This window comes from Epinephelus fuscoguttatus, linkage group LG6 (assembly GCF_011397635.1).
Source record: "Epinephelus fuscoguttatus linkage group LG6, E.fuscoguttatus.final_Chr_v1".
NCBI lineage: Eukaryota > Metazoa > Chordata > Actinopteri > Perciformes > Serranidae > Epinephelus > Epinephelus fuscoguttatus.
Window position 1 is genome coordinate 43,177,838 of NC_064757.1, and position 13,993 is coordinate 43,191,830.

General features: G+C 45.5%; 1 protein-coding gene across 1 annotated transcript; it reads left to right on the forward strand.

Moving 5' to 3' along the window:
* The first annotated feature begins 3,199 nt into the window (after window positions 1-3,199).
* LOC125890797 (probable G-protein coupled receptor 21) lies at window positions 3,200-11,564 on the forward strand. Its single transcript, XM_049579609.1, has one exon. It carries the CDS (start codon window positions 3,567-3,569, stop codon window positions 4,635-4,637), a length of 1,071 nt encoding a protein of 356 aa, XP_049435566.1. The 5' UTR covers window positions 3,200-3,566; the 3' UTR covers window positions 4,638-11,564.
* Window positions 11,565-13,993: the final 2,429 nt, after the last annotated feature.

Here is a 13,993-nt window from a genome sequence, read left to right on the forward strand (position 1 = left end):
CCTTTCATTGGACGCTGGCGGCTGCAGGAATTCTCTGCTCCTCATCAAAAGATTTTCCTCACTTTATGCTCCTCTGATGTGTGTGTGTGTGTGTGTGTGTGTGTGTGTGTGTGTGTGTTCCCCGCTGTGTCTCTGAACACGTGTGTGTGTTGCCGTGTCGTTGCATTTGCACGGGTACACTTCTTATGTGAGGGGAAGCCTGCCAGGGAGGGTGTGTGTGCGCACGTGGGTGGGCGTGAGCGGTCTCTGTGGAGATGGGAACCTTGCCTGCTGCTCATTGGCTAGCAGATGTGGAGGGGGGAGGGGCTGTCTTGGAGGAGCGGTGAGAGGGTCCATGGAGACGAGGATGGAGCGGATGCAGAGACGTGGGGGACGCACAGTTTGAGACAGTGAGGGAGACAAGGATGAGGGGAAGTACAGAGGAGAGGGAGTCACATTTTGACAGGAGCAGGACTGTAATGAATTAAATACTGAAACATGCTTCTGATATACAGCCACAAAATGTAATGATTTTTTGTGTGATTTTATGCGTAATTTTTTTTTTTAAACTTTTTTAATTTAGGAAAGAAAATGTTCTATTTCGGCAAAATGACATCTTTTATCACAGTCATTAAAATTTTCTCCCAAACATGAATCTTCTTTTTTAGACAGCACTTAAATTAGTTGAAGAAAAATGTCAACGATTTTTTCACATGAAGTGCAGTGCAGTGGAGATACATGGGTGGGAAGCCAGTGAGGGATCACATTGTTGCTGCATTCGTGACTCCTACTGGTGGGTCAGGGTGCCTGCTGACAGCAGAGCGGAACTGGAGAAGAAAAATATAAATATTTTGTGTGTTCGCAAATTGCAAAATGGTGCAGCTAAAGAACTCCAAAAGAATATGATAAAAATGCTTTAAAATGCAGCTACACTACAAAAAAAAAGTCAAAGAATGACAGTTTACAAAAGTTTGGTATCAGTTAAACTGTCTTTACCAAATTGTGCCAGACTTCATTTTATAGACAGAAGACACAAAGACATAAAGCTCCTTGAGGTGGTCCTGCACAGATTTGGTAGTTGGTGGTCGGGGTGGATGGAGGACATACAGAGTGACTCTCTGGTTCCTGTCCACACTCCTGCAATTTGGTGAAGGTTAAGAAAAGATCCTGATTTTGGTTAAATCCATCCATCCGTGCATCCATTTTCAGCCGCTTATCTGAAGCAGGGTCGCAGGGGAAGCAGGCCAAGCAAAGCACCCCAGACGTCCCTCTTCCCAGCAACGCTTTCCAGCTCCTCCTGGGGGACCCCAAGGCGTTCCCAGGCCAGATGAGATATGTAATCCCTCCAGTGTGTTCTGGGTCTGTCCCGGGGCCTCCTACCAGTGGGACGTGCATGGAACACCTCTAACAGGAGGCACCCAGGAGGATCCTGATCAACTGACCCCTTTTAGACACGAAGGACTAGCAGCTCTACTCCGAGCTCCCTCCAAATGTCCAAACTCCTCCCCCTATCTCTAAGGCTGAGCCCAGACACCCCACGGAGGAAACTCATTTCAGCTGGTTGTATCAGTGACCTCATTCTTTCAGTCACTACTCAGAGCTCATGACCATAGGTGAGGGTTGGGACGCAGATGGACCAGGAAATGGAAAGCTCTGCCTTCTGGCTCAGTTCTCAGATGCTGCACCAAACTGCTGATCCATGTCATGCTCCATTCTACCCTCACTTGTGAACAAGACCCTGAGATACTTGAACTCCTTCGCTTGGGGCAGTAACTCTCTCCCAACCCAGAGGGGACAATCCGCCATTTTCCAGCAGAGAACCATGACCTCAGACTTGGAGGTGCTGACTCTCATCCCAACTGCTTCACACTCAAACTGCCCCAGGTCATGCTGGAGGTCACAGAGTGATGAAGCAAACAGAATCACATCATCTGCAAAAAGCAGAGATGGAATTCTGAGGTTCTGGTTAAATGTTATTTTAAAATAAAGCTATATTAAAGAAATAATTCTGTAGTCACTACTGGATAGTGTATTGCAAGATTATGTATTTTGGTGGAATACTAATGAAATACGCTGACAGGGAATATTTTTGCAACTTGCCAGGATCATTAATTCGCAACATTCCCTTATTAATGTTAATACAAAATGTAATTTGCTCAGCAAAAAGTTTTCCTCAAAAGCGTATTTGCTGTAGACGTCTAGATTATATCATGAAATGTTTCCTCAGCTGTGATCAAATCTCACTGTGCAGTTCGGACCTGGTTCACGTTAAAGTGCACTACTAAAATGCTGCTGTTAAAACGGTGTTATGTAACCACCAGTAAACCAAACAAATCCGCCCTTACTGGGATATTGTCCTTCACCCAAACTGGTTTTCCTGCAGTAGTGGTGTTGTACGGTGGAAACACGGTGACAGAGGGGCTGAGGGTGAGGAGTGAAGGAGACGGAGGAGGGAGGAGGAAAGGGAGAGTCACAATGAGTGTGTGAAAGAAAAAAGGGGGGAAAGGCAGGACGAGGGGGCGAGGAGGGGAGGGAACACCAGTGTGTGTATGCGTGTGTGTATGTGTGTGTGTGTGTGTGTGTGAGAGAGAGAGAGAGAGAGAGAGTGAGCAGGGGGAGGAGAGGGAAGCAGCAGTGGCAGCGCTGCATCATCACTACTGCCACCACAGCAGAGAGGAGAGGCAGTTTACTGCCTGCCTCCCTGGTCTTGTGCTCTCTGTCTCTCTCATACACACACATTCATGCACACACACTCTCTGACACACACACACACACACACACACTCTCTCACACACACTGGAAGTCAGCCGGCTGCCTCTGAGCCTCAGTAGAAGCTCCACTGAGAAGAGATCCCAGTGACATTATCCATCACTTCTGGATGTTCGCCTGCCAACGCTCCTGCGCCTGTCTCCAGGACTCTTCCTGCTCGAGACGCTGCGTGTGTGTGCTGAAGTGTGTGTGTTCATCCCCTGTCAGTGGACCATGGACGAGGCTGCCACTTCCAGATCTGACGCTGCTTGTTTGGACTGTCTTGCTATTGTTTGCTGAGACAGCCGTCATTGTCAGTGTGGAGGAGTGTTAACATTGGAGCTGCTGGGAATTCCTCCATTGTTTTTCCCTCCTTTTTCCGTCACAAAGAGCCGAGAAGTGGATGCCTGGATTTTTCGGTGGCTGTGTGCCGGCGCAGAGTGCTTACCTCAGGATTTGCAGTAGAGGGGGGGGGGGTATGATAAACAGCTGCGAGGGGAGGACGGTGTGCACTGCAGCATCAGACTGGCATCTCTTGTTCTGTGGTGGAGATTTTTTTGTGCTCCTCGAGGTCGCACACATGCACGTATTTCACACCCAGCAGCAGCAGCAAGCTGCGTTCTGCACACACCGATGGATTACTGCTACTTTAAGGACGGGCTCGCCGCCTGCTGAGGGAGAAAAGATGCTGATTTAAGAAGAACCGGAGCGCTCTTTGTTTTGGGAGTAGAAGACGGGACGAGCAACTTCAGGATTAAAACAGAGACTCGGGCGACAGGATGACGGCCGCATTGAGCTGAAACCGCCCCCTCCTGCTCCCTCCCTCCTCCAGTCTAAACATGAACTCTTCCTCCAATGCGAACCAAAGCGGCTCTCCCCCGTTCTGCCTGCTGGGCGCCGTGGGTTACTCCCGCAGCCTGGACACCTGCGTGCTGGAGGTGGTCGTCATCCTCTTCCTCACCGTGCTCATCATTGCCGGCAACCTGGTGGTGATCTTCGTCTTCCACTGCGCCCCACTGCTGCACCACCACACCACCAGCCACTTCATCCAGACCATGGCCTACGCCGACCTGCTGGTAGGCGTCAGCTGCCTGGTGCCCTCGCTGTCCCTCCTCCACTACCTCCGTGGCCTGAATGAGGAGCTCACCTGCAAGGCGTTTGGCTACATGGTCTCTGTGCTGAAGAGCGTCTCTATGGCGTCACTGGCGTGCATCAGCGTGGACCGCTACATTGCCATCACACGCCCTCTGTCGTATGCCACGCTGGTGACGCCGTGCCGGCTGAGGGTGTGCATCGTTCTTATCTGGGTTTACTCTGCTTTGATCTTCCTGCCATCCTTTTTCGGCTGGGGGAAGCCAGGTTACCATGGGGACATATTTCAATGGTGTGCAGACTTGTGGAAAACCAACCCGGGGTTCAGCACCTTCATCGTGGCGCTGCTTTATGCACCAGCGGCGCTCACCGTCTGCTTCACCTACGGGAGTATATTTCGGATCTGCCGGCAGCACACGAGGGAGATCACCCAGCGCCATGCCCGCTTCAGCTCGCAAACGGAGGGCGATAAAGGCGAGCGCGGGGATCGTTGCGACGGCTGCACGGACAAACGCTACGCCATGGTGCTGTTCCGCATCACCAGCGTCTTCTACATGCTGTGGATGCCGTACATCCTCTACTTCCTCCTGGAGAGCGCTGGGCTGTATCACCACAAAGTGGCTTCCTTCCTCACGACGTGGTTGGCGATTAGCAACAGCTTCTGTAACTGTGTCATCTACAGCCTCTCCAACAGCGTCTTCCGGAAGGGCCTCGGCCGCCTCTTCAGCCCGCTGTTTCCTGCCTGCCTCAGCTGCGTGGACGCGAAGAAGGCTCCGGCTCCTGTTGTCCCGCGACCAGACCCCCGATGCCAAGTATGAGCCCTGACGATGACGGATTCGGTTCGGTCACTTTGGAGGCATCGGCCCTCTGTGGTTGTGCTGCGCAGCATGACACAGGTCTTTTTGGTCCCACAGTGAGATGTGGCGAGGACCTGCACAGAGCCCGGAGAGGTGCCTGTGCAGATGCCTGTCGGTTGTCTCAAAGGCTGATTTTACGGAGGCTGTGAAGCTTTCTTGAATGCTCCTCAGTGTGATGCTGCTCTTTATCACAAGCTGACGACACAGAGTTAAGAAGTTTGATCCTGATGACGGAAGCGGACTGTCGGAATACGATTCATGTGTCACTTCAGAGGATTTAATAAACACTCCTGCCTGCACTGACTCCCCAACTCAGAACCCAGATGCAAAAAAAAAAAAAGGAAAGCACAGTGCGACTTGTGTTGTGTGATCCACTGAAATGCAAAAAATAATTTCAATCTTTTCAAGCCTGACTGAACAATCTGCAAATTATCTTGGTTCTTTCAGGGTAGAATTAGGTGATGCAAAAAAAAAAAAATGTTAACACTTGAAACAGACTGCTGATCTGTTTCCCTTAGGGAACTTCAGATGCTAATGAGTGTCTGAAAAATCATCCATCTGATAATCAGCCTGTGTGAGAGTGGAAAATGTGTATCTGATGGACGTTGAGCTCATTTCTCAGAGAGAAGATTGAGGTTTCTTTCTGTGCTTGTGTGTGTTTTAGCTGGGTGTTAGTGGGAAGCTCCAAGTATGTTTACACAGTCTCGGGTTTCACATGAAATAGTTGATTTAAGAATTAGCTTTACTTTCTAAGATGGCCGCTGACCCGGGATGTTTTCCTGCCAGCAGACGGCGGCGTATCCTCGTCAGAGACAATAAATCATATTTATTTGGAGGGTTGTATTCTGTGTTTCCTCCTCAGGTTTATCAGCAAGTTCTTTGTTAAGCCTCCGGGCTGTTTGCCTTTTGTTCTCAGCTGTACACGACTCTTAAATCACAAGCCACGTAGCGTCTTAAGATAATCACCTCTTGACATGTCGAGTGTTGATAATGAATCTACTGTCTGCCTCCATGCAAAGACTAACTTCACTGTAGTCTGTTACTTTATTGCTCATATCTGTGTTTCAACCCTCTGGCAGCTGATCGCTGTTCAGATCAGTGTGAAGTGGAGAGAAGTGTTATCGCCGTGCATCACGAGCCCGACCTCACAGTGTAAGAGGGTCAGAGCACTTTCTCTGACAGCCAGTGACCGTGTGTGACTTCATGTAAATACACTTCAGAGTTTAAATATTTAAACAGCGGCTAACTGGGCCCTTTGGGGGCCCCTGATGTACAAAGTAGATCTCAAGGGTTAGAGATGATTTTGTGGATGAAGTGTTTATGTTTTATAAGATAATTTATTTGTCACAGCCAAGAGGTCTGACATGCTGCACTCGAGATTCAACCTGTTTTTTTGTAATGATGAGAAGTTTCTTTATAACCTGCAGGAAGGTTTAAAATGTGGAGTTTGGAGTTAAAGTCACAATGAAATGTGTTTTTCAGGGCGTCTTGCTCCTGAATTTGACGTAGTTGTGGTCGAAAAGGACAAGAAAACAAACAAACAAAATTAACGAGACGATCGTTCAGAAAGAAAACTCAATAACACGCTCTAGCTAAAAGTAAATGGACACCAGAGACCACATACGTTTAAAGACATTCTGTCATTTTGGGCTCTTTTACATCCAGTGATTGTAAATTTCAATGCAAAGCATACACTGGTATAACAGGCAAAACACAGCAGTTGACCACAATATAATTTTTTTACCATCTAAAAAACATTATGCCATAGAAATGTATATTTCCCATGACAGCTGCATGCAGAAACTTCCAGTAAATTTGAAAACTGAACCGAAAACCAAACAGTTGCTCCACTCTGGTGTTGTAATTTACTGTGTGCTTTATTTATTTATTGGTTTATCAAAAGGTATACTAGGCCAGAACTATTGGTTACTGTGTGTAAAAGTAAAAGCTAACCCCGGATTTATTCTCAGTCTGAAACTAGTTCTGTCCGCTTGGCATTTTGCCTCACTGTATTTGTGTTATTGCAGTGCTGTGTCATAGCTTCCTCTTCAGTGCCTGCTGCTGACGGTCTGGCACCTGGTTTTTATAAAGTCCTGATCTCACCTGTGTGCTGTGCCCAGTAGGGCTGCGTATGGCTACTTAATACCTTTACAGAAATAACCTAGTACCAAGTAGTATCGAAACGTCTTCGGTCAAACGATACCTGCATTCAGTCCTTTTTGTGCTGGGTGTCTGATCCTGGATTGTCGTCTCCAGAGCGGCTCTCTTCCTGGCAAATGGTCAGTACAACATCTGCCCGCTTAGCATGAGCTAGCACAGCAGCAACAACAGCGAACGTCCAACACTGAGTTGTTAAACAGTTCCAAAAAAAACTCACACTGACACTGGAACCACGTGACTGTTAGGTAATGTTAGCCATGTGATGCAAACAATTTGCCCAGCATAAAGCTCTAACTCCTCATATAGTGTGGTTTGGTGAGATGCCACAGAACGTTTAAAAGTATGGCTATACCACAAGCCCATCCTAAAAACGATACCTTGCCCTCGTGCCCATGAACGTCCTGAATGCAGAAAATAAGACAATCCAGACAGGTCAGAGACTCTGCAGACAAATACACCGCCACACACCGAGAGTGGGTCGTACTGTAAGTGGTGCTCGAGAGGGATTACTTTTCTAAGAGTCTATATTTTTTAGGGAAATCCTGCAGAGCATACCTTCAACAGAGAAAGCTCACATTAATAAACATTTGCTGCCAGCGAGCCAGAAATAGCCAAAAGGCTGAAGAACCTGCTGTTCCATTTCCTGCTGGAGAAACCACCAGCTAGGCACGAGAGCTTTATCAAGTCTGGGTTAGCCGTAGCTTAAGAGGCAGTTTTACTTTTTCCTTGATGAACAGACTTCTTGATAATATGACCGCACATTAATAAGGCTGTAGCTAATTCAAGCATGATGGAGTAGTGCCTGCTTAACTGGTCTCGCTGAAAATTAAGTCTACTGTGGAGTTCACATGATTTATTGTGGTCAAACTACTTATAAATCCCTGTATACATTACATTTACTGTGTTGGTTTCAAGGTATTTATCAACAGATACTGGGTTGAGAGCTTGAAGAACACGTCTGGTTTGTCTGCACTGAATTATTTTCACACATTTCCTGAACATGGTCCAAATACATAGTGCAGATTTAAGGTGTTATGTTTGTTCTGTGCCAAGAATTTAGAAATACATCACCTCTATCTGTTACACAGTTTCCCAGCCGGCCTGAATATGTTAAACCCTTCAGCTTTTCTGTAGGGTGCCCGCAGATACTTGGTCGTACCGTCTATGAAATATGTACGAAATGTGATTTTAAATGTATTCCTGGCAGGAGTTTGGTAAACAGACATGAGGAAAATTAAAAGATCTGCATTTGTTGTCATACATGTGCACTGTCACAAGGGCTATCGCTGTAGAATCACTGAAAAAGTCAAGATTGAAAGCTCGTTCTTGACCATGGAAGCCAACTCAGTCACCAGAGAAAATGTTGTATGTTTCTGCAAAACACAGATGTGTTGTATTTCTGTTATTATGAAGTGGATACATCAAATTTTACGTTTTAACAATGCTGTGATTATATGGTTCAGTTTAGCCACACAGGTCTGTGGGAAAAGGTCATGTTTTGGCCTACGAGACCCAGTTCTGGGTGCACAATCCAATTTGGAAATGCAGCAATGTCTCAACAGCTCTTTGTGTCCCTCTGTCCCGCTGGAAATAAAAAGCATCCGCATTTGGTGCCTGAAAAGCTGCTGGAAACACAGCAATGAAAAAACAATCTGTTTTGTTTGTTGGTCTTGAACAGTGGTCTGCAGCTTAGGAGGCATCCTCGACATCCCCTCCACCTCCGGATGACTGAGTCAGCTCATATACTGCATCACGTTAGAAGCGTTTACGATACATGTGCAGTGTCGGGAAGGTTAGTTTTGAAATTTAATGACAGATTAATAGTTACCCTGTTAAAAATATAAACGTAAATTAACTACTTCATCAAAGTAATGTAACGTATTACATTTGATTACTTTTATTATGTGACTTACTGGGGTTACATTAACTAACCTATAGAGGTTTTGTCAGATTTGATATCGAGCATTTTAATGTTGACAGCAGTAGTTTCAGAGCCTTTTCTGATTTCAGAAGGAAAATATAGTTAAATTCTCGCAGTAAAGGAATTATGTCTTACAACACGGTAGTCGGCTGGTCATAGCCAGGCAATGGCAGACTTAAAGAGGTACTTCACTTATTTTTAGAGATGTACTAATACCACTTTTTCCTTACAGATACCAATCCCTGAACCTTAGGTATCTGCCGATACCGAGTACCGATCCAATACCAGCGTGTGAAATAAAAATGGATGGGATATGAACTGTTGTATGTCTCAACTCCTAAAACTCTCTGTAAAATATTAAGAAATAAATACATAATAGTAGAATGAATGCCATAAAACTTTTTTTTAAATTGTTGTTATCCAGTGTTGACACAGATCAAGACACAGGTTAAAGTGCAGCCACACATTTTGGTAAAAAAGACATTTTAAAGGCTACAGTAGAATGCTTTTTAAACTCCGCTCTGTTTGCGTTTCATTTGCCTGTAGCGTGCGTATGTGTAATGACGTGAGGCATTACGTGGTATCGGATTGGTCATAGGCTGTACTCGCCGATACCTGATACCGCATTTTAGGCAGTATCGGAGGCATTTCTGATACTGGTATCGGAGTTGTACCGATACAGATACCAGTATCGGTACAACTCTACTTATTTTCACCAGCTCTGTGTAAGAACAGTGTGGGTAGTATGTGACAATGAACTGTACTAAGCTTCTCTCCATCTAACCACTGCCCAGGTCTCCCTCCTCGCCCACCGGCGAAACTCTGCCCTCGGGCTGTTGCTCAAACTACAGGCTTTACTTGCAAACACAGAGTATAGAAGCAGATCAAGAGCCGACCCGCCCGCCTCGAACTCAAACCAAAATCTGATCAAACAGTTAAAAAAGGCAGTACTGGTCGAACATATATAAAGATTGTGTTACTGCACTGCCTGTTTCTCACCAACAGTGTTTTTAGAAACATATTTTAGAGCCGTTTTTAGCTGTAATAGCGAGGATTTGTGAACAGGAAGTGGGCACCACACTGTTTCCTGCACAGTGAAAATGGTGGCTGAAAAATCTGAGATCAGATAGTAAAACTTAGCAGCGCTGATTAAATATAAATTAAGATTCTGTAACTAAGTTGCCCATTTCTCTCCTGAGATGTTTTCAGAAACATCTTTTAGCTCACTGTTTAACTGTCAGAGATCAAGATCATTTTTTGCCAGCCGGCTGCTTTTGTTTCAAGCTAACGTGTTCGCATTTGTTGCTTACGTGGAGGAGCATTTATTGGCCTGGTGCGGCGCATTGCATTCTGGTAGTTGTAGGTTTTTCTCCCTCTTGAGCAAAAGCTTTCTTTTTCTCTGTTTTCTCTGGTTCTTTAGCGCCAATGTCAAAAGTATTTGCGTCTTCTTACTGCAGAGACATCCTAGTTTTATTAAGAGGCCATCTTTCCAGCAGTGAAGTACCTCTTTAAGTTGCTCAGAGCAATGCTCGTTGATTTTATTGCCAGACTGGAGGCAGTGTAAGTTTAGACAAGAGAACTGATAAAAATGTGCCCGTCCACACAGATCCTTGTAAGCCACCCCACCCTTGACGGTGTTGTATTTAAATTTGTTTACAGTAGATTACAGTAACATTTATTTTGTAATTTAGTTACGTAACTGTTGTTAATAAGTTATCCCCCAACACTGTGCAAATGAAACTGAGAAATGTAATGTACCTGTGGTTTGTGGAAACATAGCAACATTCTCCTCTGGTGACTGGTGTGCTGAAACAATCACACACTCTTCCTCAGCAGAATTTATTTGTCAGTGACTTTTTCAAAAAGTCATTTTATTTCATTGTGACTTTAAATGCAGCTATTTCTTTAAGGTGGTGAGAAACTATTATTTGTTTTACATTTTCTCTCTAGAGATGCCACATTTCACTGCAGGGGTTCAGGGGTCAGAGGTCAGAGTAAGGTTGGGGTCAGAGTTTAACGGTAGGACTTTTCCGGTGCAACAGACTCACCAGCTGCTGTCAGGGGAATTGAACCCCCCACCGACCCTGCTGCCCCCACGATGTCCTATTTATATAACGTTTTCTATGTAACGGTATGTGTTATGTAACTGCTATGAAATGTAATTTCCTGCAAAGTGTTGACATGTTTGATCTGTGCTTGATCTGTTGTGAAAGACGCTCCATGGACAGATTTTCTCCTGCATGATTCAGTCTGGATCGATGTTTCTGTCTCATGATGCTACTGAGAGCAACTTACTGACTGTACTTGTTGTCTTAGTATCCTGACTACTGTTGTGTAACACAGATGGCTTATCATGTTTTCTTACGAGGGCAATGAGTTCCTGCTCATGTTAGGAAACCCTCTGGCCAGCCTGTGATCTCCTCCTGTCGCTGCTGTCGGGACGAAATGATGCAAATCTGCGGAAAGTAAAGTTTCATAAAGAGCTTAAAACAAAAACATTTTTATTTGAAGTTACACAATCAGAGTTTGAAGAGCCGAAGCATCAAAGGTCTCATATAAGGTGCAAATGTCTGAATGAACACTTTAAACATTCGCAGATTTGTGTGATTTTTCCTCAACAGCAGCGCGATGCTGCTCAGCTGTGGGACTCAGTGCAATACAGCTTGCTGGTGTTCCCTCAAACCACAAACCAATCAGTAAAAGCAGAAGAAAAATCTGAATGAAAGGGCTTTCACTATCTTAACTCTGGTTGAGCCGTTTGCTATTCAGCATGTGATCTGAACAAGTTGCTGCAGATTATTGTAAATATGGAGGTGTAACAGTCTGATTAAAATGAGATGTTGAGTCTGAGTCTGTGTTTTGGATTGATTTGGTACCAAAAATCCTCAAAATGCACCTTTGAAATATTCATCATAGAACAGTTGGGAAGGGCTATTTACTTTATTAATCCCTCAACAACTCTGAACACAGCGTGGGAGGGAGACTTGATTCCTTAATTGGGACAGCATGTTGAGTGCTAACCAGCACTAACCAGTGACCATTTTAGGGAGCGGGTGATTTCCTGGCTGGCTGTCACCAATGAAGGTAGTCATGGAGATGCTGCTCTGCATCCACACTGGATTTGTGTGTGTTACCTGTGGCGGCTGTGACACGTGAAGTCAAAGAGGAAGAGGCAGGGGGTCTCAGTTGTTTGAACGCACATCATGATCACCTGATTTTTCTTGTTGCGTTCTCGTTGTATCACTTCTCCTCACATTTGCAGCTCAGTTATGACCAAAGCAGTAACAGATACTTCATGGCTGTACTTTACTGGTTTGATGCTGCACGCCATCTTATCTTTTTGTATCTGTTTTTCTTTAATGATGCATATCGGCATAAAATTAAACCTTAGCATTCCTTTCTGCAGCCTCAGAGACTACAGAGGAGTGGAAAAAAACAGCAAGTAAAACTAGTTTTGCTTTACGTACATATACAAGCCTTCTTAGACTTAGGGGAGATTTTCGACCCGTAGAACCTTTTTTAAATATGATATCTTGAGGTGAAAGTTCAATAGACCATTCTGAAAATGCCAGGTGTTTCCTCACCAATATTTAGTGTTATTTAGCCACCTTTCCAACAATTTATGCAGACATAATTAGTACCATTGGATGTCTTAAAGGACAACTTCGGTATTTTTCAACCTGGGCCCTATTTCCCCATGTGTATGTGTGCGTATGATTCATGGGTACAACCGGTTGGTTGGTTGTACTGAATTGGTTCAGTATTGAGGGAGGCGGATGCAACCTGGAGCCGCGAAACGAGCTAAAATGGTAACGAGGGCAAAAGCGCCCCGTATAAGTTTGCACATTAAAAGTGCTTTTTTTCGCCACTGACCAGTTCAGATTGCCAGTGCTATGAGTGGAGTCAGCTGTCAGTCAGTGTTAGAACAGAGAGGGGGAGGGCTGCCCCACTGGGTACTGTAAGTGAGTATGTGTGTATGAAGTGTGTGTTTTTTCACCACTGACTGGTTCAGATCGCCAGTGCTATCTCTGTAAATAGCATACTAAGCGTTTCCCTTACCTCTGGGCTGTGTGACGTCACGAGCTTTGCTCCACTGTGTCTGTAGCTCTCTCTACTCATGGGACAGCCGTTTTCTTGAGGAAGAGGTGTTTCGGGATTGGATGTCTTCTCTTCTTCGGCTGGCAGTAGTCATCTTGGGAGAAGTGAGCACTGCAGACCCGATGGTCTGCAAGGCGCAGTGTCTGGACAGGAGTGTTAGCATCCATTTGTAGCACAACTAGCCACAACTTCAGCATCTCGCCGTCCGACAAAGGCAGCCTATGAAAGCTGTACGGGGTGCTGCGTGACATCCTGTTCTTGCGTTTGGGAAAAAGGCCCGTTTATTTGAGCACTCCAAAAACTCCGGTAACACTCCAGGGGGTAGCACGTAAAAGACTCCGTCCTCTGACTCTTCTAGCGTAACACACACACTTAATACACACATACTCACTTACAGTACCCAGCAGGGCCGCCCTCCCCCTCTCTGCTCCAACACTGACTGACAGCTGACTCCACTCATTCACATTCACCACTGCCCCAGGGCCGCTACAATATGCTATCTACAGAGATAGCACTGGCGATCTGAACCAGTCAGTGGCGAATTTGCCCCCGTTACCGTTTTAGCTCATTTCGCGCCTCAATACTGAACCAATTTTAGAACGAGTGGTACCCATGAATCATACGCACACATACACATGGGGAAATAGAGCCCAGGTTGAAAAATACCGAAGTTGTCCTTTAAGCCCAGTTCAGACCAAAGATTCACCATGAGACGAGTTGAAAAAGGCAACTTCTTGCAATGTGCTGTTCTGCAGGGTTCTACAAAACCTGCCGGTTCACACCAATGCAACTAGATGAGACGGCTTATCATCTCTAGTCAACAACTCTCTGTGCTTCTGGTCTGTAACGTTGACAGGAAGTGACCACTGTGAGACGGCGTATCGTCTCTAGTCAACAACTCTCTGTACTTCTGATCTGTAACGTTGACAGGAAGTGACCACTGTGAGATGGCGTATCGTCTCTAGTCAACAACTCTCTGTGCTTCTGATCTGTAACGTTGACAGGAAGTGACCACTGTGAGATGGCGTATCGTCTCTAGTCAACAACTCTCTGTGCTTCTGATCTGTAACGTTGACAGGAAGTGACCACCATGAGACGGTGTATCATCTCTAGTCAACAACTCTCTGTGCTTCGTTCT